We start from the raw sequence: 16,036 nt of genomic DNA on the forward strand, positions 1-16,036 counted from the left end.
CTAAGTTTGCTGATGATATAAAGCAAGGTGGGACATTAAGCTGTGAGGAGGACACAAAGAAGCTGCAAAGGGATATGGACAGGTTAAGTGAGTGGGTAATAAGGTGGAAGATAAAGTATAATGTGGGAAAAAGTGAGGTTTTTCACTTTGGTAGGAAGAATTAAAGAAACATATTTTCAAATGGTGAGTAACTTTTAAATGTTAATGGTCAGAGAGATTTAGGTGTCGTTGTACAGGAAACCCAGAAAGTTAGGATGCAGGTATAGCAGGCAATTAGGAAAGCAAATTGCATGTTGATCTTTATTGCAAGGGCATTGGAATACAAGAGAAAGGAAATATTGCTGCAATTGTACAGAACTTTGGGGAGACCACACCTGGAGTACTGTGCACTATTTTAGTCTCCTTTATCTAATGAAGGATATACCTGACTTGGAGGTGGTGCAGCGCATATTTACTAGATTGATTTCTGGGGTGGGGAAATTGGCCTATGAGGAGAGACTGAGTGTAATGGGACTACACCCTCTGCCGTTTATAAGAATGAGAGGTGATCTAATTGAAAGATGTAAGATTCTGAGGGGGTGTCACGTCAACTTGCTTTGTTGGATGATAATTTTCTTTAATCCACTGACTGGAGATTTTAATTTATATTTGAATAAATTTGAGAACAGATGAAGGATGACTTTGCTGGCAGCTTAAGATGGCCACCTAATTTGCAACATTGTAAGGCCTGTGAGGTGGCGATGAAATGGCTGCTTATCCCAGCAAGAACCAAGACCCAGTAAGTTTAAGGGAACCAGCTGTCGTTTTTTGCAAGAAGAGAAACACTGGTACCAGGTTTGAATCACTGGGTGACTCGTGTCAAGCCCCCCTCTCCCCCGTCCCTATGGTTTTAAGCTGGTGTTTCTCTGCAGCAGCAAGGAGAAGCTTTTCGACTCTGACACATATAGACCCAAGTAGCGGTCTGTCGCACTGGCTCTGGCGTCTGGTGCGAGCTGGCTTTGGCTCGCTCTGGCACGTGCTGGTCCTTGGGCCTCCTCCACCCGCCCGGCCCTCGCCCCCCCTTCCTGATTCACCAAACGCCACAGACTGTATACCCTTTATTTCCTTTGGACTCTAACTCAACTGAATTACCTTTCCCCACTCTGTAACGTGTGTGTGTGTGAGAAAGTTGGCGCGTAGTTTATTCTTTTCATTAGTTCGCTTTAGGTACAATAAAGCTAACCTCTTGCTTTGATAAACTCAAGAAAATCTGTCCGGTTGTTTCTTGTTATGATCATCGTAAGTAAGTAATTAAACAAATCCCTACTGAATTGGCCTGTACATCCACTTTAAGAAAGAATTAAACCTGTTGTGGTCAAACACAAGAGGGAAGCCCATCAACCGCTCCTCACTTGAACCGTAACGGGGGCGGGGGGGTTTGATGAGGTGAATATTAGGTTGTTTGCCCTGGCTGGAATGTCTAGAATTAGGGACATATTTTCAGGATAAGGACCGATAGTTTAAAACTGAAATGAGGAGGAACTTATTCACCTCAGAGAGTTGCAAATCTTTGGAATTCATTACTCCAGAGGTCTATGGAGTATATTCAAGGCTGAGATGGATAGATTTTTAGACTCTTAAGAAAATCGAGGTATATGGGGAGTGGGTGGGAATGTGGAATTGAGGTCCACGATCAGCCATTTTCGTGTTCAATGGCAGAGCAGACACAAGGGGCCATATGGCCTACTGCTGCTCCGATTTTTTATGTTCTTTTGGGTACATAAATCTCCAATGAAAAGTTACTAGCAAAAATAATCAACGATGAGCAATCAGCAAAGGTCATCAGTCTTGGGGGGGGGGAAATGTAAACCAGTGAAATTGTTCCAATTATCTTGTGAAATTCTTTCAGCTGCTAACTTGGGCTCTAAGTAAGAAACTTAGTTTGAGGTTTGTAACATCATAAGGACCTAAAATAATCAATACATTTACCAACATTGGTATTTCTGTGTTATTGGCTGTAATACCCCCAATGTGTGACTTAGTGTCAAATTTTGATTATTAACCCTCGGGTGAAGTGCCATGGGGCGTTTTACCACATTATAGGTGCTTTTCAAAGGCATGTTATGTTACAAAAGTGCCTCTGTGTTTTAAATAGATTTTTTGAGGATTCATTTTTGAAAGATTGAAGAAATGTTAAAAATTGGGGTTCAAAGGGGGTCATGTAAAGGCCTCGACTTTGAAAAACAGTGTCTGGGAATGTTTTTTAACAGGGGCATTGGGAGGTCTTGTGAGGAAAACAAGCCTTTCTGGGAAGCCACCTGACATCCAGCCACAACAATAAGTCTTGCACAGAATCAGAGTCTCGCAGAATAATACAGTGCAGAAGAGGCCCTTCAGCCCATTGAGTCTGCACCGATACATTAAAGACACCTGACCTGTCTACCTAATCCCATTTCCCAGCACTTGGCCCATAGCCTTGAATGTTATGACGTACCAAGTGTTCATCCAGGTACTTTTTAAAGGATGTGAGGCAACCCGCCTCTACCACCCTCCCAGGCAGGGCATTCCAGACCGTCACCACCCTCTGGGTAAAAAGGTTCTGAAATCCCCCTTAAACCTCCTGCCCCCCCACCTTAAACTTGTGACCCCTCGTAACTGACCCTTCAATTAAGGGGAACAGCTGCTCCCTATCCACCCTGTCGATGCCCCTCATAATCTTGTACACCTCGATCAGGTCACCCCTCAGTCTTCTCTGCTCCAGCGAAAACAACCCAAGCCTATCCAACCTCTCTTCATAGCTTAAATGTTCCATCCCAGGCAACATCCTAGTGAATCGCCTCTGCACCCCCTCCAATGCAATCACATCCTTCCTATAATGTGGCGACCAGAATTGCACACAGTACTCCAGCTGTGGCCTTACCAAAGTTCTATACAACTCCAACATGACCTCCCTGCTTTTGTAATCTATGCCTCGATTGATAAAGGCAAGTGTCCCATATGCCTTTTTCACCACCCTATTAATCTACCCTTCTGCCTTCAGAGATCTATGGACAAACACGCCAAGGTCCCTTTGTTCCTCGGAACTTCCCAGTGTCAGGCCATTCATTGAATACTTCCATGTCACATTACTCCTTCCAAAGTGTATCACCTCACACTTTTCAGGGTTAAATTCCATCTGCCACATTTCTGCCCATTTGACCATCCCGTCTATATTTTCCTGTCACCTAAGACACTCCACCTCACTGTTAACCACTCGGCCAATCTTTGTGTCATCCGCGAACATACTGATCCTACCCCCCACATAGTCACCTATGTCGTTTATATAAATGACAAACAATAGGGGACCCAGCACAGGTCCCTGTGGTACGCCACTGGACACTGGTTTCCAGTCACTAAAACAGCCGTCTGTCATCACTCTCTGTCTCCTACAGCTAAGCCAATTTTGAATCCACCTTATCAAGTTACCTTGTATCCCATGTGCATTTGCTTTCTTGATAAGTCTTCCATGTGGGACCTTGTCAAAGGCTTTGCTGAAATCCATGTAAACGACATCAGCTGCACTACCCTCATCTACACACCTGGTCACATGCTCAAAAAATTAAATCAAATTTGTTAGGCCTGACCTCCCTCTGACAAAGCCACGCTGACTATTCCGAATCAAATTTTGCCTCTCCAAGTGGTGATAGATTCTCTCCTTCAGAATTTTCTCCAATAGTTTCCCTACCACTGACACGAGACTCACTGGTCTGTAGTTCCCTGGCTTATCTCTACAACCTTTCTTAAATAGTGCGACCACATTAGCTGTTCTCCAGTCCTCTGGCACCTCCCCTGTGGCCAGAGAGGAATTAAAAATTTGGGTCAGAGCCCCTGCAATCTCCACCCTCACCTCCCACAGCATCCTGGGACACAAATCGTCTGGACCTGGAGGTTTGTCCACTTTTAAGCCTGTCAAAACCTCCAATACCTTGTCACTGCCTATGACAATTTGCTCAAGAACCTCACAGTCCCTCTCCAAGTTCCATATCTACATCCTCATTCTCTTGGGTGAAGACAGATGTGAAGTATTTGTTCAACACCCTACCAATGTCCTTTGACTCCACCCACAAATTTCCTCCTTGGTCCCTAATGAGTCCTACTTTTTCCCTGGTTATCCTCTTCCGATGGATATACTTATAGAATATCTTGGGATTTTCCCTACTTTCACCAGCCAGAGCTTTCTCATATCCCCTCTTTGCTCTCCTAATTGCTTTCTTAAGCTCCATCCTACACTTTCTGTACTCCACTAATACTTCCGTTGATTTGCTCTCCTTGTATTTGCTAAAAGCCTCTCTTTTCCTTCTCATCGTACCCTGAATGTTTCTGGTCATCCATGGTTCTCTGGGCTTGTTGCTCCTACCTATTACCCTAGAGGGAACATGTTGGGTCTGTACCCTCCCCATTTCCTTTTCGAATGCCCCCCTACTGCTCTTCTGTAGATTTCCCAACAAGTAACACTTTCCAGTTTATCTTGGCCAGATCCTGCCTTATTTTACTAAAATTCACTCTCCCCCAATCCAAAACCTTTTTTTGCAACTTGTCTATTTCTTTCTCCATAACAAGCTTAAATTGTACCATGTTGTGGTCGCTATCTCCAAAATCCTCCCCCACCAGCACATCAACCACCTGTCCGGCTTCATTCCCCAGAATTAGGTCCAGCACTGCACCCTCCCTTGTTGGATCCTCTCCATATTGAGCTAAAAAGTTCTCCTGTATACATTTTAAGAACTCCACTCCATCTAAGCCCTTAACACGATGACCATCCCAATTAATGTTGGGAAAGTTGAAATCACCTAATATAATTACCCTATTATTTTTACACACCTCTGCAAATTGCGCACATATTTGCTCCTCAATTTCCCGCTGACTGGGGGTCTAAAATAAACACCTAACAATGTGGCTGTCCCTTTTTTATTCCTAAACTCTACCCATAAAGCTTCATTTGATGCCCCCTCCAAGATATCATCTCTCCTTACTGCAGTAACTGACTCCTTAACTAATATTGCAATGTCCCCATCTCTTTTACCCCCTCCTCTGTCCCGCCTAAAGATTCTATATCCCGGGATATTGAGCTGCCAATCCAGCCCCTCCCTCAACCATGTCTCCGTGATGGCTACTATATCACAATTCCACGTGTCAATCATTGCCCTTAACTCATCCGTTTTACCTGCAATACTCCTGGCATTAAAGTAGAGGCCTTCCATCCTGGTCTTATTCCCTTGAAACTTACTTCCGCTGTATTCCCTCTGACTTGTTCGCTTTCCTGTGTTCAGCTGTGTCCCTGTTCTGCTCGGAGTCTGCATCCCCTCCCCCTGCCAAATTAGTTTAAACTCTTCTCAACAGCACTAGCAAACCCACCAGCAAGGATGTTAGTCCCCCTCCGGATCAGATGTAGACCGTCCCGCTTGTACAGGTCCCACCTTCCCCAGAAACGGTCCCAGTGGTCCAGGAATCTAAAACCCTCCCTCCTGCACCAGCTCTTAAGCCACGCGTTCATCTGTGCTATTCTCCTATTTCTATACTCGCTAGCACGTGGCACTGGGAGTAATTCAGAGATTACAACATAGAACAGTACAGCACAGTACAGGCCCTTCGGCCCACGATGTTGTGCCGAACCTTTAACCTACTCTAGGATCAAACTACCTACATACCCTTCATACTACTATCATCCATGTACCTATCCAAGAGTCGCTTAAATGTCCCTAATGTATCTGCTTCTACCAGCACCGCTGGCAGTGCATTCCACGCACCTACCACTCTCTGTAAAGAACCTACCTCTGACATCTCCCCGAACCCATCCTCCAATCACCTTAACATTATGCCCCCTGGTGATAGCCCTTTCCACCCTGGGAAAAAGTCTCTAGCTATCCACTCTATCAAGTCACCTCTCACTCTTCTTCGCTCCAATGAGAAAAGCCCTAGCTCCCTCAACCTTTCTTCGTAAGACATGTCCTCCAGTCCAGGCAGCATCCTGGTAAATCTCCTCTGCACCCTCCCTAAAGCTTCCACATCCTTCCTATAATGAGGCGACCAGAACTGAACACAATATTCCAAGTGTGGTCTAACCAGGGCTTTATAGAGCTGCAGCATAACCTCGCGGCTCTTAAACTTAATCCCCCTGTTAATGAAAGCCAACACACCATATGCTTTCTTAACAACCCTATCAACTTGGGTGGCAACTTTGAGCGATCTATGGACATGGACCCCAAGATCCCTCTGTTCCTCCACACTACCAAGAATCCTGTCTTTAAGCCTGTATTCTGCATTCAAATTCGACCTTCCAAAATGAATCACTTCACACTTTTCCAGGTTGAACTCCATCTGCCACTTCTCAGCCCAGCTCTGCATCCTGTCAATGTCCCGTTGCAACCTATAACAGCCTTCCACACTAACCACAACTCCAGCAACCTTTGTGTCATCGGCAAACTTGCTAACCCAGCCTTCCACTTCCTCATCCAAGTCATTTATAAAAATCACAAAGAGCAGAGGTCCCAGAACAGATCCCTGCGGAACACCACTGGTCACTGAGCTCAAGGCTGAATACTTTCCATCTACTACCACCCTCTGTCTTCTATGGGCCAGCCAATTCTGTATCCAGACAGCCAACTTTCCCTGTATGCCATGCCTCCTTACTTTCTGAATGATCCTACCATGGGGAACCTTATCAAACACCTTGCTAAAATCCATATACACCACATCCACTGCTCTTCCATCATCAACGTGTTTTGTCACATCTTCAAAGAATTCAATAAGGCTTGTGAGGCATGACCTGCCCCTCACAAAGCCATGCTGACTGTCTCTAATCAAACTATGCTTTTCCAAATAATCATAAATCCTGTCTCTCAGAATCCTCTCCAATAATTTGCCCACTACCGACGTAAGACTGACTGGTCTATAATTCCCAGGGTTATCCCTATTCCCTTTCTTGAACAAGGGATTAGCATTTGCCACCCTCCAATCATCTGGTACTACTCCAGTGGACAGTGAGGATGCAAAGATCATCGCCAAAGGCGCAGCAATCTCTTCCCTCACTTCCTGTAATATCCTTGGGTATATCCCGTCTGGCCCCGGGGACTTATCTGTCCTCATGTCTTTCAAAATTTCCAGCACATCCTCCTTCTTAACATCAACCTGTTCGATCATATCAGCCTGTTTCACGCTATCCTCACAAACGACCAGGTCCCTCTCACTAGTGAATACTGAAGCAAAGTATTCATTTAGGACCTCCCCTACCTCCTCCGACTCCAGGCACGTTCCCTCCACTATCCCTGATCAGCCCTACCCTCACTCTGGCCATCCTCTTGTTCCTCACATAAGTGTAGAACGCTTTGGGATTTTCCTTAATCCTACCCGCCAAGACTTTTTCATGTCCCCTTCTAGCTCTCCTAAGTCCATTCTTCAGTTCCTTCCTGGCTACCTTGTAACCCTCTAGAGCCCTGTCTGATCCTTGCTTCCTCAACCTTAAGTAAGCTTCCTTCTTCCTTTTGACTAGCTGTTCCACATCTCTTGTCATCCAAGGTTCCTTCACCCTACCATCCCTTCCTTGCCTCATCGGGACAAACCTATCTAGCAGTCGCAGCAAGTGCTCCCTAAACAACCTCCACATTTCTGTTGTGCATTTCCCTGAGAACATCTGTTCCCCATTTATGCTCCCCAGTTCTTGCCTAATAGCATTGTAATTTCCCCTCCCCCAATTAAATATTTTCCCATCCCATCTGCTCCTGTCCCTCTCCATGACTATAGTAAAGGTCAGGGAGTTGTGATCACTATCACCGAAATGCTCTCCCACTGAGAGATCTGCCACTTGGCCTGGTTCGTTGCCAAGCACCAAATCCAATTTAGTCTCCCCTCTAATCGGCCTATCTACATATTGAGTCAGGAAACTTTCCTGGACACACCTGACAAAAACTGCTCCAACCAAACTATTTGCACTAAGGAGGTTCCAATCAATATTAGGGAAGTTGAAGTCACCCATGACAACAACCCTGTTACTTCTGCACCTTTCCAAAATGTGCCTCCCAACCTGTTCCTGCGTGTCTCTGTTGCTATTGGGGGGGGGTCTATAGAAAACTCCCAACAAAGTGACTGCTCCTTTCCTGTTTCTGACTTCCACCCATAATGACTCAGTAGACAAACCCTCCTCGACGACCTCCCTTTCTGCAGCTGTGATACTATCCCTGATTAGCAATGCCACTCCCCCACCTCTCTTACCTCCCTCCCTATTCCTTTTGAAACATCTAAACCCCGGAACATCCAACATCCATTCCTGCCCCTGTGATATCCAAGTCTCCGTAACGGCCACAACATCGTAGCTCCAAGTACTGATCCATGCTCTAAGTTCATCACCCTTATTCCTGACACTTCTTGCATTAAAATAGACACACTTCAATCCATCATACTGGCTGCAACTTTGCCTTGTCAACTGTCTAACCTTCCTCACAGGCTCTCTGCGCTCTTTTTCTGCCTGTTCAACAGCTACCCCATCCACTGATCCGTTGCTCTGGTTCCCATCCCCCTGCCAAACTAGTTTAAACCCTCCCGAAGAGAGCTAACAAACTTCCCGCCCCGGATATTGGTGTCCCTCCAGTTCAGATGCAACCCGTCCTTCTTGTACAGGTCCCACCTTCCCCAGAAGGTATCCCAATGATCCACATATCTGAAGCCCTCCCTCCTACACCAGCTCTGTAACCCGAGAGGTCCTGCTTTTTAGTCTACTGCCTAACTCCCTAATTCTTGATGCAAAACCTCATCCCTCTTTCTACCTATGTCATTGGTACCAACATGTACCATGACCTCTGCTTCATCCCTGCAGCCGTTCAGTGACATCCCGGAGCCTGGCACCAGGGAGGCAAAGCCCCATCCTGGAGTCACGTTGACAGCCACAGTAGCGCCTATCTGTTCCCCTGACTATAGAATCCCCTATTACTATTGCTCTTCCTCTCTTTTCCCCCTTCCTTTACAGGCAGGCTGCTTGCGGTGCCAGAAGCTCGACTCTGTCCGCGCTCGCTGGAGGAACCAGCCTCATCAGCCTCCAAAATGGAATACCGATTTGCAAGCGGGACCCCAGGCGGCTCATGAACGACCTGCCTGTTTCTCTTGGACTGCCTGGTGGTCTCCCATTCCCTTCCTTCCTCAAGTCCCTTCAGCTGCGTGTGACCACCTCTCTATACGTGCTATCCACAATGCTCTCAGACTAACAGATGCTCCACAGTGATTCCAGCCGCCGTTCCAGCTCTGAAACCCGAGCTTCCAGGAGCTGCAGCTGGACACACTTCCTGCACGCATGCTGGTCCCGGGGACTGGAAATGTTCCCGGATTCCCACATGCAGCAAGAGGAGCAAACCACGACTTTAAACTCTCCTGCCATGACTAAACCCTTTAAATTTAAAACTTTAGAAGACTATTATAATTTTAAAAAAAAACTAAGTCTTGCTAAAACCTTGACTTGCAATTCAATCCAGTTTGAAAAATACCCACCAGGACTTACTCACCAGTTAGCTGTGCTCTTTGGAAACTCTCGGCTCCCCTCACTCTGAGGACAGGGAGGAAATGAATGGAGCTCCTCGCTCCCTCCTCACCGAACTTCCTCAGTCACAAAACTTCCACTTTAGCACTCTAATGCAACCCAAGTCAGCACTCTAGTGCAAACCGGGAAAGCACCTGATTTCTCGCTCAATAAACAAAAGAGAACTTTGGACACCAGGAGGAGTTGTTTACAAATAAGTGACAGGTCAAAATTGATAGTGGTCAAAAGGTTGACCTCCTGTTGTCGGTTTCACTTTAGAATTGTTTTGAGTTGGGATTGGATTGTATAAAAAGGGAGAGAACTTACAAGGAGAGAAGAGAAGACCACAACCCAGCTCAGCTTTCCAGCACACCTCTGAAAGACCCTGAGAAGTCCACTGTGTCAACTCATCATGTCTCCTGTCTTTGAAGAGAAGCCTGCTAAATTAATTTTCAATACCGCCTAAAAAGAACTCTTCTAAAAGGTCCCAGTGACCTGTCTACATGTACTCGGAGGCTAGACTGTATGCCAGTTTTGGAGCACAACATATCTGATCTGCTGTTTCTTCAAGAATGAGCAAGTCTTCAGCCCGTGTTTTTTTTTGTTTGTTTTAGAACTCTGTTAACAAAAGTACTTTTTTTTTCTGGTTAACCAGTGTGTGTGTGTGGGTGTGAGGGGCTAAGGTAAAAAGGGACTTTTAATATTTCAATCTGTGTGTTTATGCTTTGCTTCATCACTAGTTAAGACTTGTTTTATAATAAACTGATAATTTTGTTGTTTAGTAAAGAAACCTGGTTGGTGTGTTTTATTCTGGGATAAAAATAGAGTCTACGATTGACTGTATCCGTAAGTGGGAAAAAATTTATATATATGTTTGTGACCTGTGGAGGAGTGGAACTAGAATTAACAGTGCACTCTTCCCGCCTCGGTCCTAATAGTTGTTGCTGTGAACCTCATGATTATTTTTCATGCAGTCTTTGACAGACTGCAGTCTGAGATGTTGGTCGCAGCTGTAAAGGAGAACACTGTGAGGCATGTAATGGATTACTGAGCTATGATGATTTTTACTTGCAATGCTGAAACCATGTGCAGACTTTTTAAATAGACTTTCACTGTTAAACATCTGTTACCTAAGGCACAGGAAGTTACATACGTTTTATTTCCTATGATGTTTTCAGACTTAGCCCCTACTCTGTTTTGTATCTCTTTCTCTGTCCTCCTGACCAGTGTTTCCCTGGACAACTTACACCTATCAAGAAAAAAAAAATCAATAACTTCCATCTCTGGTGTTTATGACGCATTCTCGGTATCACTTGGAAAGACAAAGTCACCAATGAACCAGTTATTTCTAGGGCAAACATGCCAAGCATGCTCATGCTACTGAAGCAAAGAAGGTTTCGCTGGCTTGGGCATGTGCACAGGATGCAAGATGGCTGCATCCTCAAGGATATTCGATGGGGGCAGGTACCCTGTGCCAAGAGACCAGCAGGGTGCCTAATGCTCTGCTTCAGGGATGCTGTCAAGAGACATGAAAGCCCTCAACATCAGTCATGACAAATGGGAAACGCCTAGCTGACGATCGATGCAAATGGTGGCACCGGCTGTGGGCAGGAATTCGTCATCACGGCGACATGTGATTTCAGAAGCTCCAAAGCAGATGCCAGCCCGGCAAACAAGGTGTCGGCAGAGATCGTCCAGCACCACTAGCAAGGGACAACTTCATGTGTGGCACTTGTAGCGGACTTTGCCTTTCCTTGTTCAGCCAGCAGAAGTGCAGCAGATGATCTCGTCTGATCTCATCAAAGTTCTGAGGCTGCATTCCCATCACCTCTTGCAGATTGAAGGATGTCAATCAAAGGATAATATAATTTTGCTAAAACATGCAGCATCAGTGTGGTAAACCTGACTGGGTTTTGAATAAATTAGCTTTCTGTTGGAGGCAGAGAAAGACTACATGGTGTTTTGCGCAATTACTTGGGTCTTATTGATTCACTTTAAAAGACATGAGCAGATTGAAGCATTAAGCTATATCAGCAAAATTTGGTCAGTTGTAGCATTCAGCCAGTTGAATCATAATCTGAAGTATATGTACTGTGCAGTTTATGACTCTAATTCATGCAAGCTACTTTTGGTAGATTATTTCTTTCCTGTAAGTATTTTCATTTTTGTTTCAGGCAGGCCCAGGGGCATCTATTATGGCTTCAGGAATTCAAGATTTTAACAGGACAGAATCTGAACGACTGAATGAGATCAAGGGACATCTTGAAATTGCGTTGTTGGAAAAACATTTTTTACGTAAGTAGTTTGTAAGAAAGACAATATGGGACAGTACAGTTATTGCATGTGTATCTCGTGTACTTGCAGTAGATCAAAATCACTACATAGAAGCAAACTGTTGGTATTCTATCTTTTAAAAGAAATCTTAACAAAATATTTTATTCCTAATATTTTCTGTCAACTGTTGAGAACCTTTGTGCAGACTGTTTTTCACCTTTTTAGTATCAGTGCGTTTTGGGCTGCTGCGTTGCACCATTATTTTCGCACCAATACTTAATGCTGCTCTGCCTCCATTTCTAGTTGCTTCATCCTAATAAAGTACTGTTTATTGTCACATATCAAAATGAGGAAAAGAATACTTCAAGCTTGGTAGTTCGGGATGAAAAGCGTTATAGTATTGTATTGGTTGTGTTGTTCGTATTTTCTGGCTCTAAACCAGCTATGTACTGCAGCCATTTCGGTATTTTACCACATCATCTTTGTTCTATTTCATAGGATTTCAAACTCCGTTGCTCTGACTCTAATGGGTATTCAGGAGCATCCTTTTGAGTCTGTAATGTCATTATATTTCTCTTTGTCTGTTATTACAGTTCTGTATTTGCTTAGTATAAATTTCTGTTTCTGAATACTATTTTTTGTTAAAATTTCTGCAATGGCAGGTGAGCCTGGCTTTGAAAAATTAGCACTGGGGAGGACCCTGTTAATATTGACAGTTAACCCAAGAATGTCAATATTTACTGGGAGTTCTTTGCATGGAAAACTTTGAAGAAGATTGTTGTTTATCCATGAGAATTTTTTTTTTCTGTCATCCTTCTCTTCCAAACATTGGAGGATAGCTCAATTTGATGGATTCTGAGCAGGCAAAATACAGAGCACATGAAAATGCAATCATGGCATTGCAGATAGGCTGTGCCATATGTTACCTCCTATTTCTGTGACGGATGAAGCCTAGTACCTGCGTCCATTATGCAGTAAAGGCCTGCTACCCGACCCGGACCCAAAGACGTGTCAAGTTCGGGTCGGGCTGCTCTTCTGGGTGCGGCCTTCAGGATCGAGTCGGGCTGGGTCCGATCAGGCAGGACACACAGCAAGAATTGCAAGTAAGTGTTAGAAGTTAAAAACTTACCTGAGCTGGGAGTCTGGGACGTCAAAGAAGGAAACTCTTGGATCTGCATAGTGAGCGAGTGAACGTCTCTCTGATGTCATCATGCTCATGCTGCAGCTTCCTGAAGATTGGGAGTCGCAAGGTAAGTAAAGGGAACATTCCGATGGTCGGGTTGGGCTCGGGTCAGGCGCTGGGGGAAATGGAGGGACTCTGGTCGGGTCGTGCTCTGGTCTGATGCGGTTCTGTCTGGTTCGGGTCGGGATTTTTTTTTGTGACTTGAGCAGGCCTTTATTATGCAGTTCATTTTCTCTCCTTTGCATTAGACCTCTTGGCTGTAAGTGTTTGGGAGGAAATATTGGGGCCCTGCTATACAAGAGCATTTTAGATTAGACATAGATTGAGAATATCAAGTATTCTATTAATCTGGCACTGTCAAGTTTTGTTTGTGTTTCTTATTCCTGTTTCCTTGGGGCTTGTGTGTGACTACTTTTCACACTGCACTGCAAACCTCCAGGATAAAAACCAAAAAGAAAAACAATGCACTTCAAGTCATTTGGAAATGCCAAAAACCAATCCTGCGATTCTTAGGTGGCTATTGGATAGAATAAATAAAGGAGACATTAGAAGCAATGTACAAAAGCACAAATCGAAAGCTTGTATTTTCTATTGGTCAAGTACTGTAGCTGTGGTATATGATGTGTCCTTTGAGATTTTGGATTTTCCCTTCCCTCTCCCCCCAAGGAATAAATTTGGAAATGACTAACATTTAAATGTTGTATTTTAAAGAAGAATTGTGACTTTGCATAAGGTTAAAAAGCTACAAGCTGCAGCTCTGTGTTTGAGTAGAGCTTCAGGAGTTAATGTGCCTGGCATTTACAAGGTCTACACAATGAATAAGGACGTTGAGCAATTAGTTATCTCATCTCAGATTTCCAGTGAATCCTCACATCGAGTGTGGTGAGAATGATTCTATTCATAAGGGTACTGCATAAGATGCTTACTGAGAATGTGCTCTTGAAAGTGAAGACAGTCAGTTTACTTGACAGGCAGCCAACAAATCCCTTCATGGGAAAGATATCTGAGACACTGCCCTTTCTGCTTCCTAGAGTCAGGATTAAAAAGATGGGGAGAAAACCCCATGGTCGCAATTTTACGTTGGGCCAGAGGCCCCACCCACTAGCAGAAAAAGTTGGGTGGGCCTGGAAGCCACACTGTAAGTTTATGTGGCCGAGGTCTTTAATTGGCCTTGGGAGGGACTTCTGCTCTTCTGATATCTGCCGGCCAGTCAGCGGGCCAGCATGAAGTGGTGACCACTGCTGGAACTGCACCCAGCCAGGACTGGCAACATGGAATACAGTTAAGTGTGTGGGGCCTCGCTGGGGGCAATCAACTGGGCGCTGGTAATGCAAGGGGTGGGGTGGTGGGTGGTGGTTGCTCGCGGGGGGAGGTGGCTTGTACCATGGCAGGGGGGCAGGGAGAATATACCAGCGGCACTGGGAGGAGGCTCTTTAGTGGCTATTAATTGGCTACTTAAGGGCCTTAATTGGTCTGGGGCGGTCACCACCCGCGCTGTTTGTAAAATTGCAGCGGAGGTGGGAAGGTGACGGGAACAGCACCCCCTGCCTCCCACTCAATTTTACACCCCTACCCGCACCTTCCCCGCCCCCAACCCCCTTCACCAGCCTCAGTCCTGCTCCTGTGGGGGCCGTAAAATTGCAGCCCGTGTTTCAGGACCAGCAAGACTTTGAAAACACTTCAAGGGTCAGTGTTTCACCTAGGGTTGGAAGCTAAATTATGTCAATTTTTGCAGGTACAAGTTATCTAGACGAGTTAATGCTAAACCAAGTGAGTCAGCCCACAGGAGGGATGAGGCAAGTGTTTATTTTCTAATTTATTGAGAAATGCGATGGAGTGAAGTGAAACTTTTTTTTTCATTGTTATTCTGTGTTTATTTGGCATTTGCAAATAAAATAATTTTGTGATTTCTCTCTGGCCTTGTCTCACTAAATATTTCTTGATTTGCCTTCAGAAAGATTTGGGGAGTGTATGTGAGGGCACGTGGGAAAGACATGATATGAAAAATCAGATCACAAGAGGCTGCTATTGTTAGCCCATTAGTAGTAAGTTTCAGCCACGCCCAAAGTCATTGGCTAAAGTGGTACCCGAGTTCCATTTAACCCAAGGAACCATAGTATATGATCCTCTACCCACCTGCTCACAATGCTGCTTAAAATACATGGTTCAATCAGTACTACACATAAACATATTAATTCATTTCATTGCTGTTGGTGGAACTTTCCTGCTGCAGACCATTTGCAAATATAATAGACACTGCAGTTGAAACTAAATTCATAACAGTACGTGAAACATTCAGGATACCTTGACATGGCAAGGTGATGTGTAAATGCAAGTATTGTGTTCCATTTATGTTGTACCTCCAACTGAGTTTACTTCAAGGAAGTAATACTTCATGTTTCTGCTTTGCAAGTAAAGTAGCCATTCACTTTCTTCAAGCATTATTGTACCAGCATGCGAGCTGTGTTCAGTTTTTCTCTTGATTTCAGACAGACTAATTCTCCCTCTTTACAGTGAAGTACTCATGTGATATGGGCACATGCTACATAGGTTACATTTCAGATGCAGAAATTATACTTGGAATAAAAAGTATACCCCACATACTGTAATTCTTGCCTTTCTTCCCATTGGATTAATTTTGATATGACTTTTTAGATTTTAGTTTTTTTGGTTGTGTTCTTCAGTGGCTTCAGCTTTTGCTGGCAGATGAATCCACATAAGCATAATGTAAACATGCTCAAATTTTACCAATATTTTCTATATCACTCATTTTCAAGAATTTTGATATGTTTGGAAAACAAATTAATGCATTATGTAACTCTGATAGTAAGTACAATGATTGTTAAGCAATTGCTATTAGTTTTTATTTTACGCAAAATGTTCATATTTCTGCGGAGGTCTCTACACTTTCCCAGTTCATTAGTTGGGAGTGTTTGGGCTGCAGCAGTACAGAGAGTATTCTACAGTAATGCACTCACTTGCATCCTTGTGATTATTTCATTTCAGAATGAAATTTTGTCCTTTTAAGTCTGAGTTGTTTTTTCTTCCCCTTGCTTGAG

The 16,036-nt window shown here is 44.3% G+C and overlaps 1 protein-coding gene across 3 annotated transcripts in view; it reads left to right on the top strand.

The window, feature by feature from the left end:
* The window catches only part of gramd4a (GRAM domain containing 4a), a 212,909-nt gene that overhangs the window by 58,335 nt on the left and 138,538 nt on the right, over positions 1–16,036 (top strand). For all 3 annotated transcript variants that reach the window (XM_068059128.1, XM_068059127.1, XM_068059129.1), the window contains one exon: positions 11,695–11,815. In XM_068059128.1, coding sequence (XP_067915229.1) covers positions 11,695–11,815 — 121 coding nt within the window. The remainder of the gene's footprint in view (positions 1–11,694; positions 11,816–16,036) is intronic.

The sequence above is a fragment of the Heterodontus francisci genome, chromosome 27 (genome assembly GCF_036365525.1).
Source record: "Heterodontus francisci isolate sHetFra1 chromosome 27, sHetFra1.hap1, whole genome shotgun sequence".
Classification (NCBI taxonomy): domain Eukaryota; kingdom Metazoa; phylum Chordata; class Chondrichthyes; order Heterodontiformes; family Heterodontidae; genus Heterodontus; species Heterodontus francisci.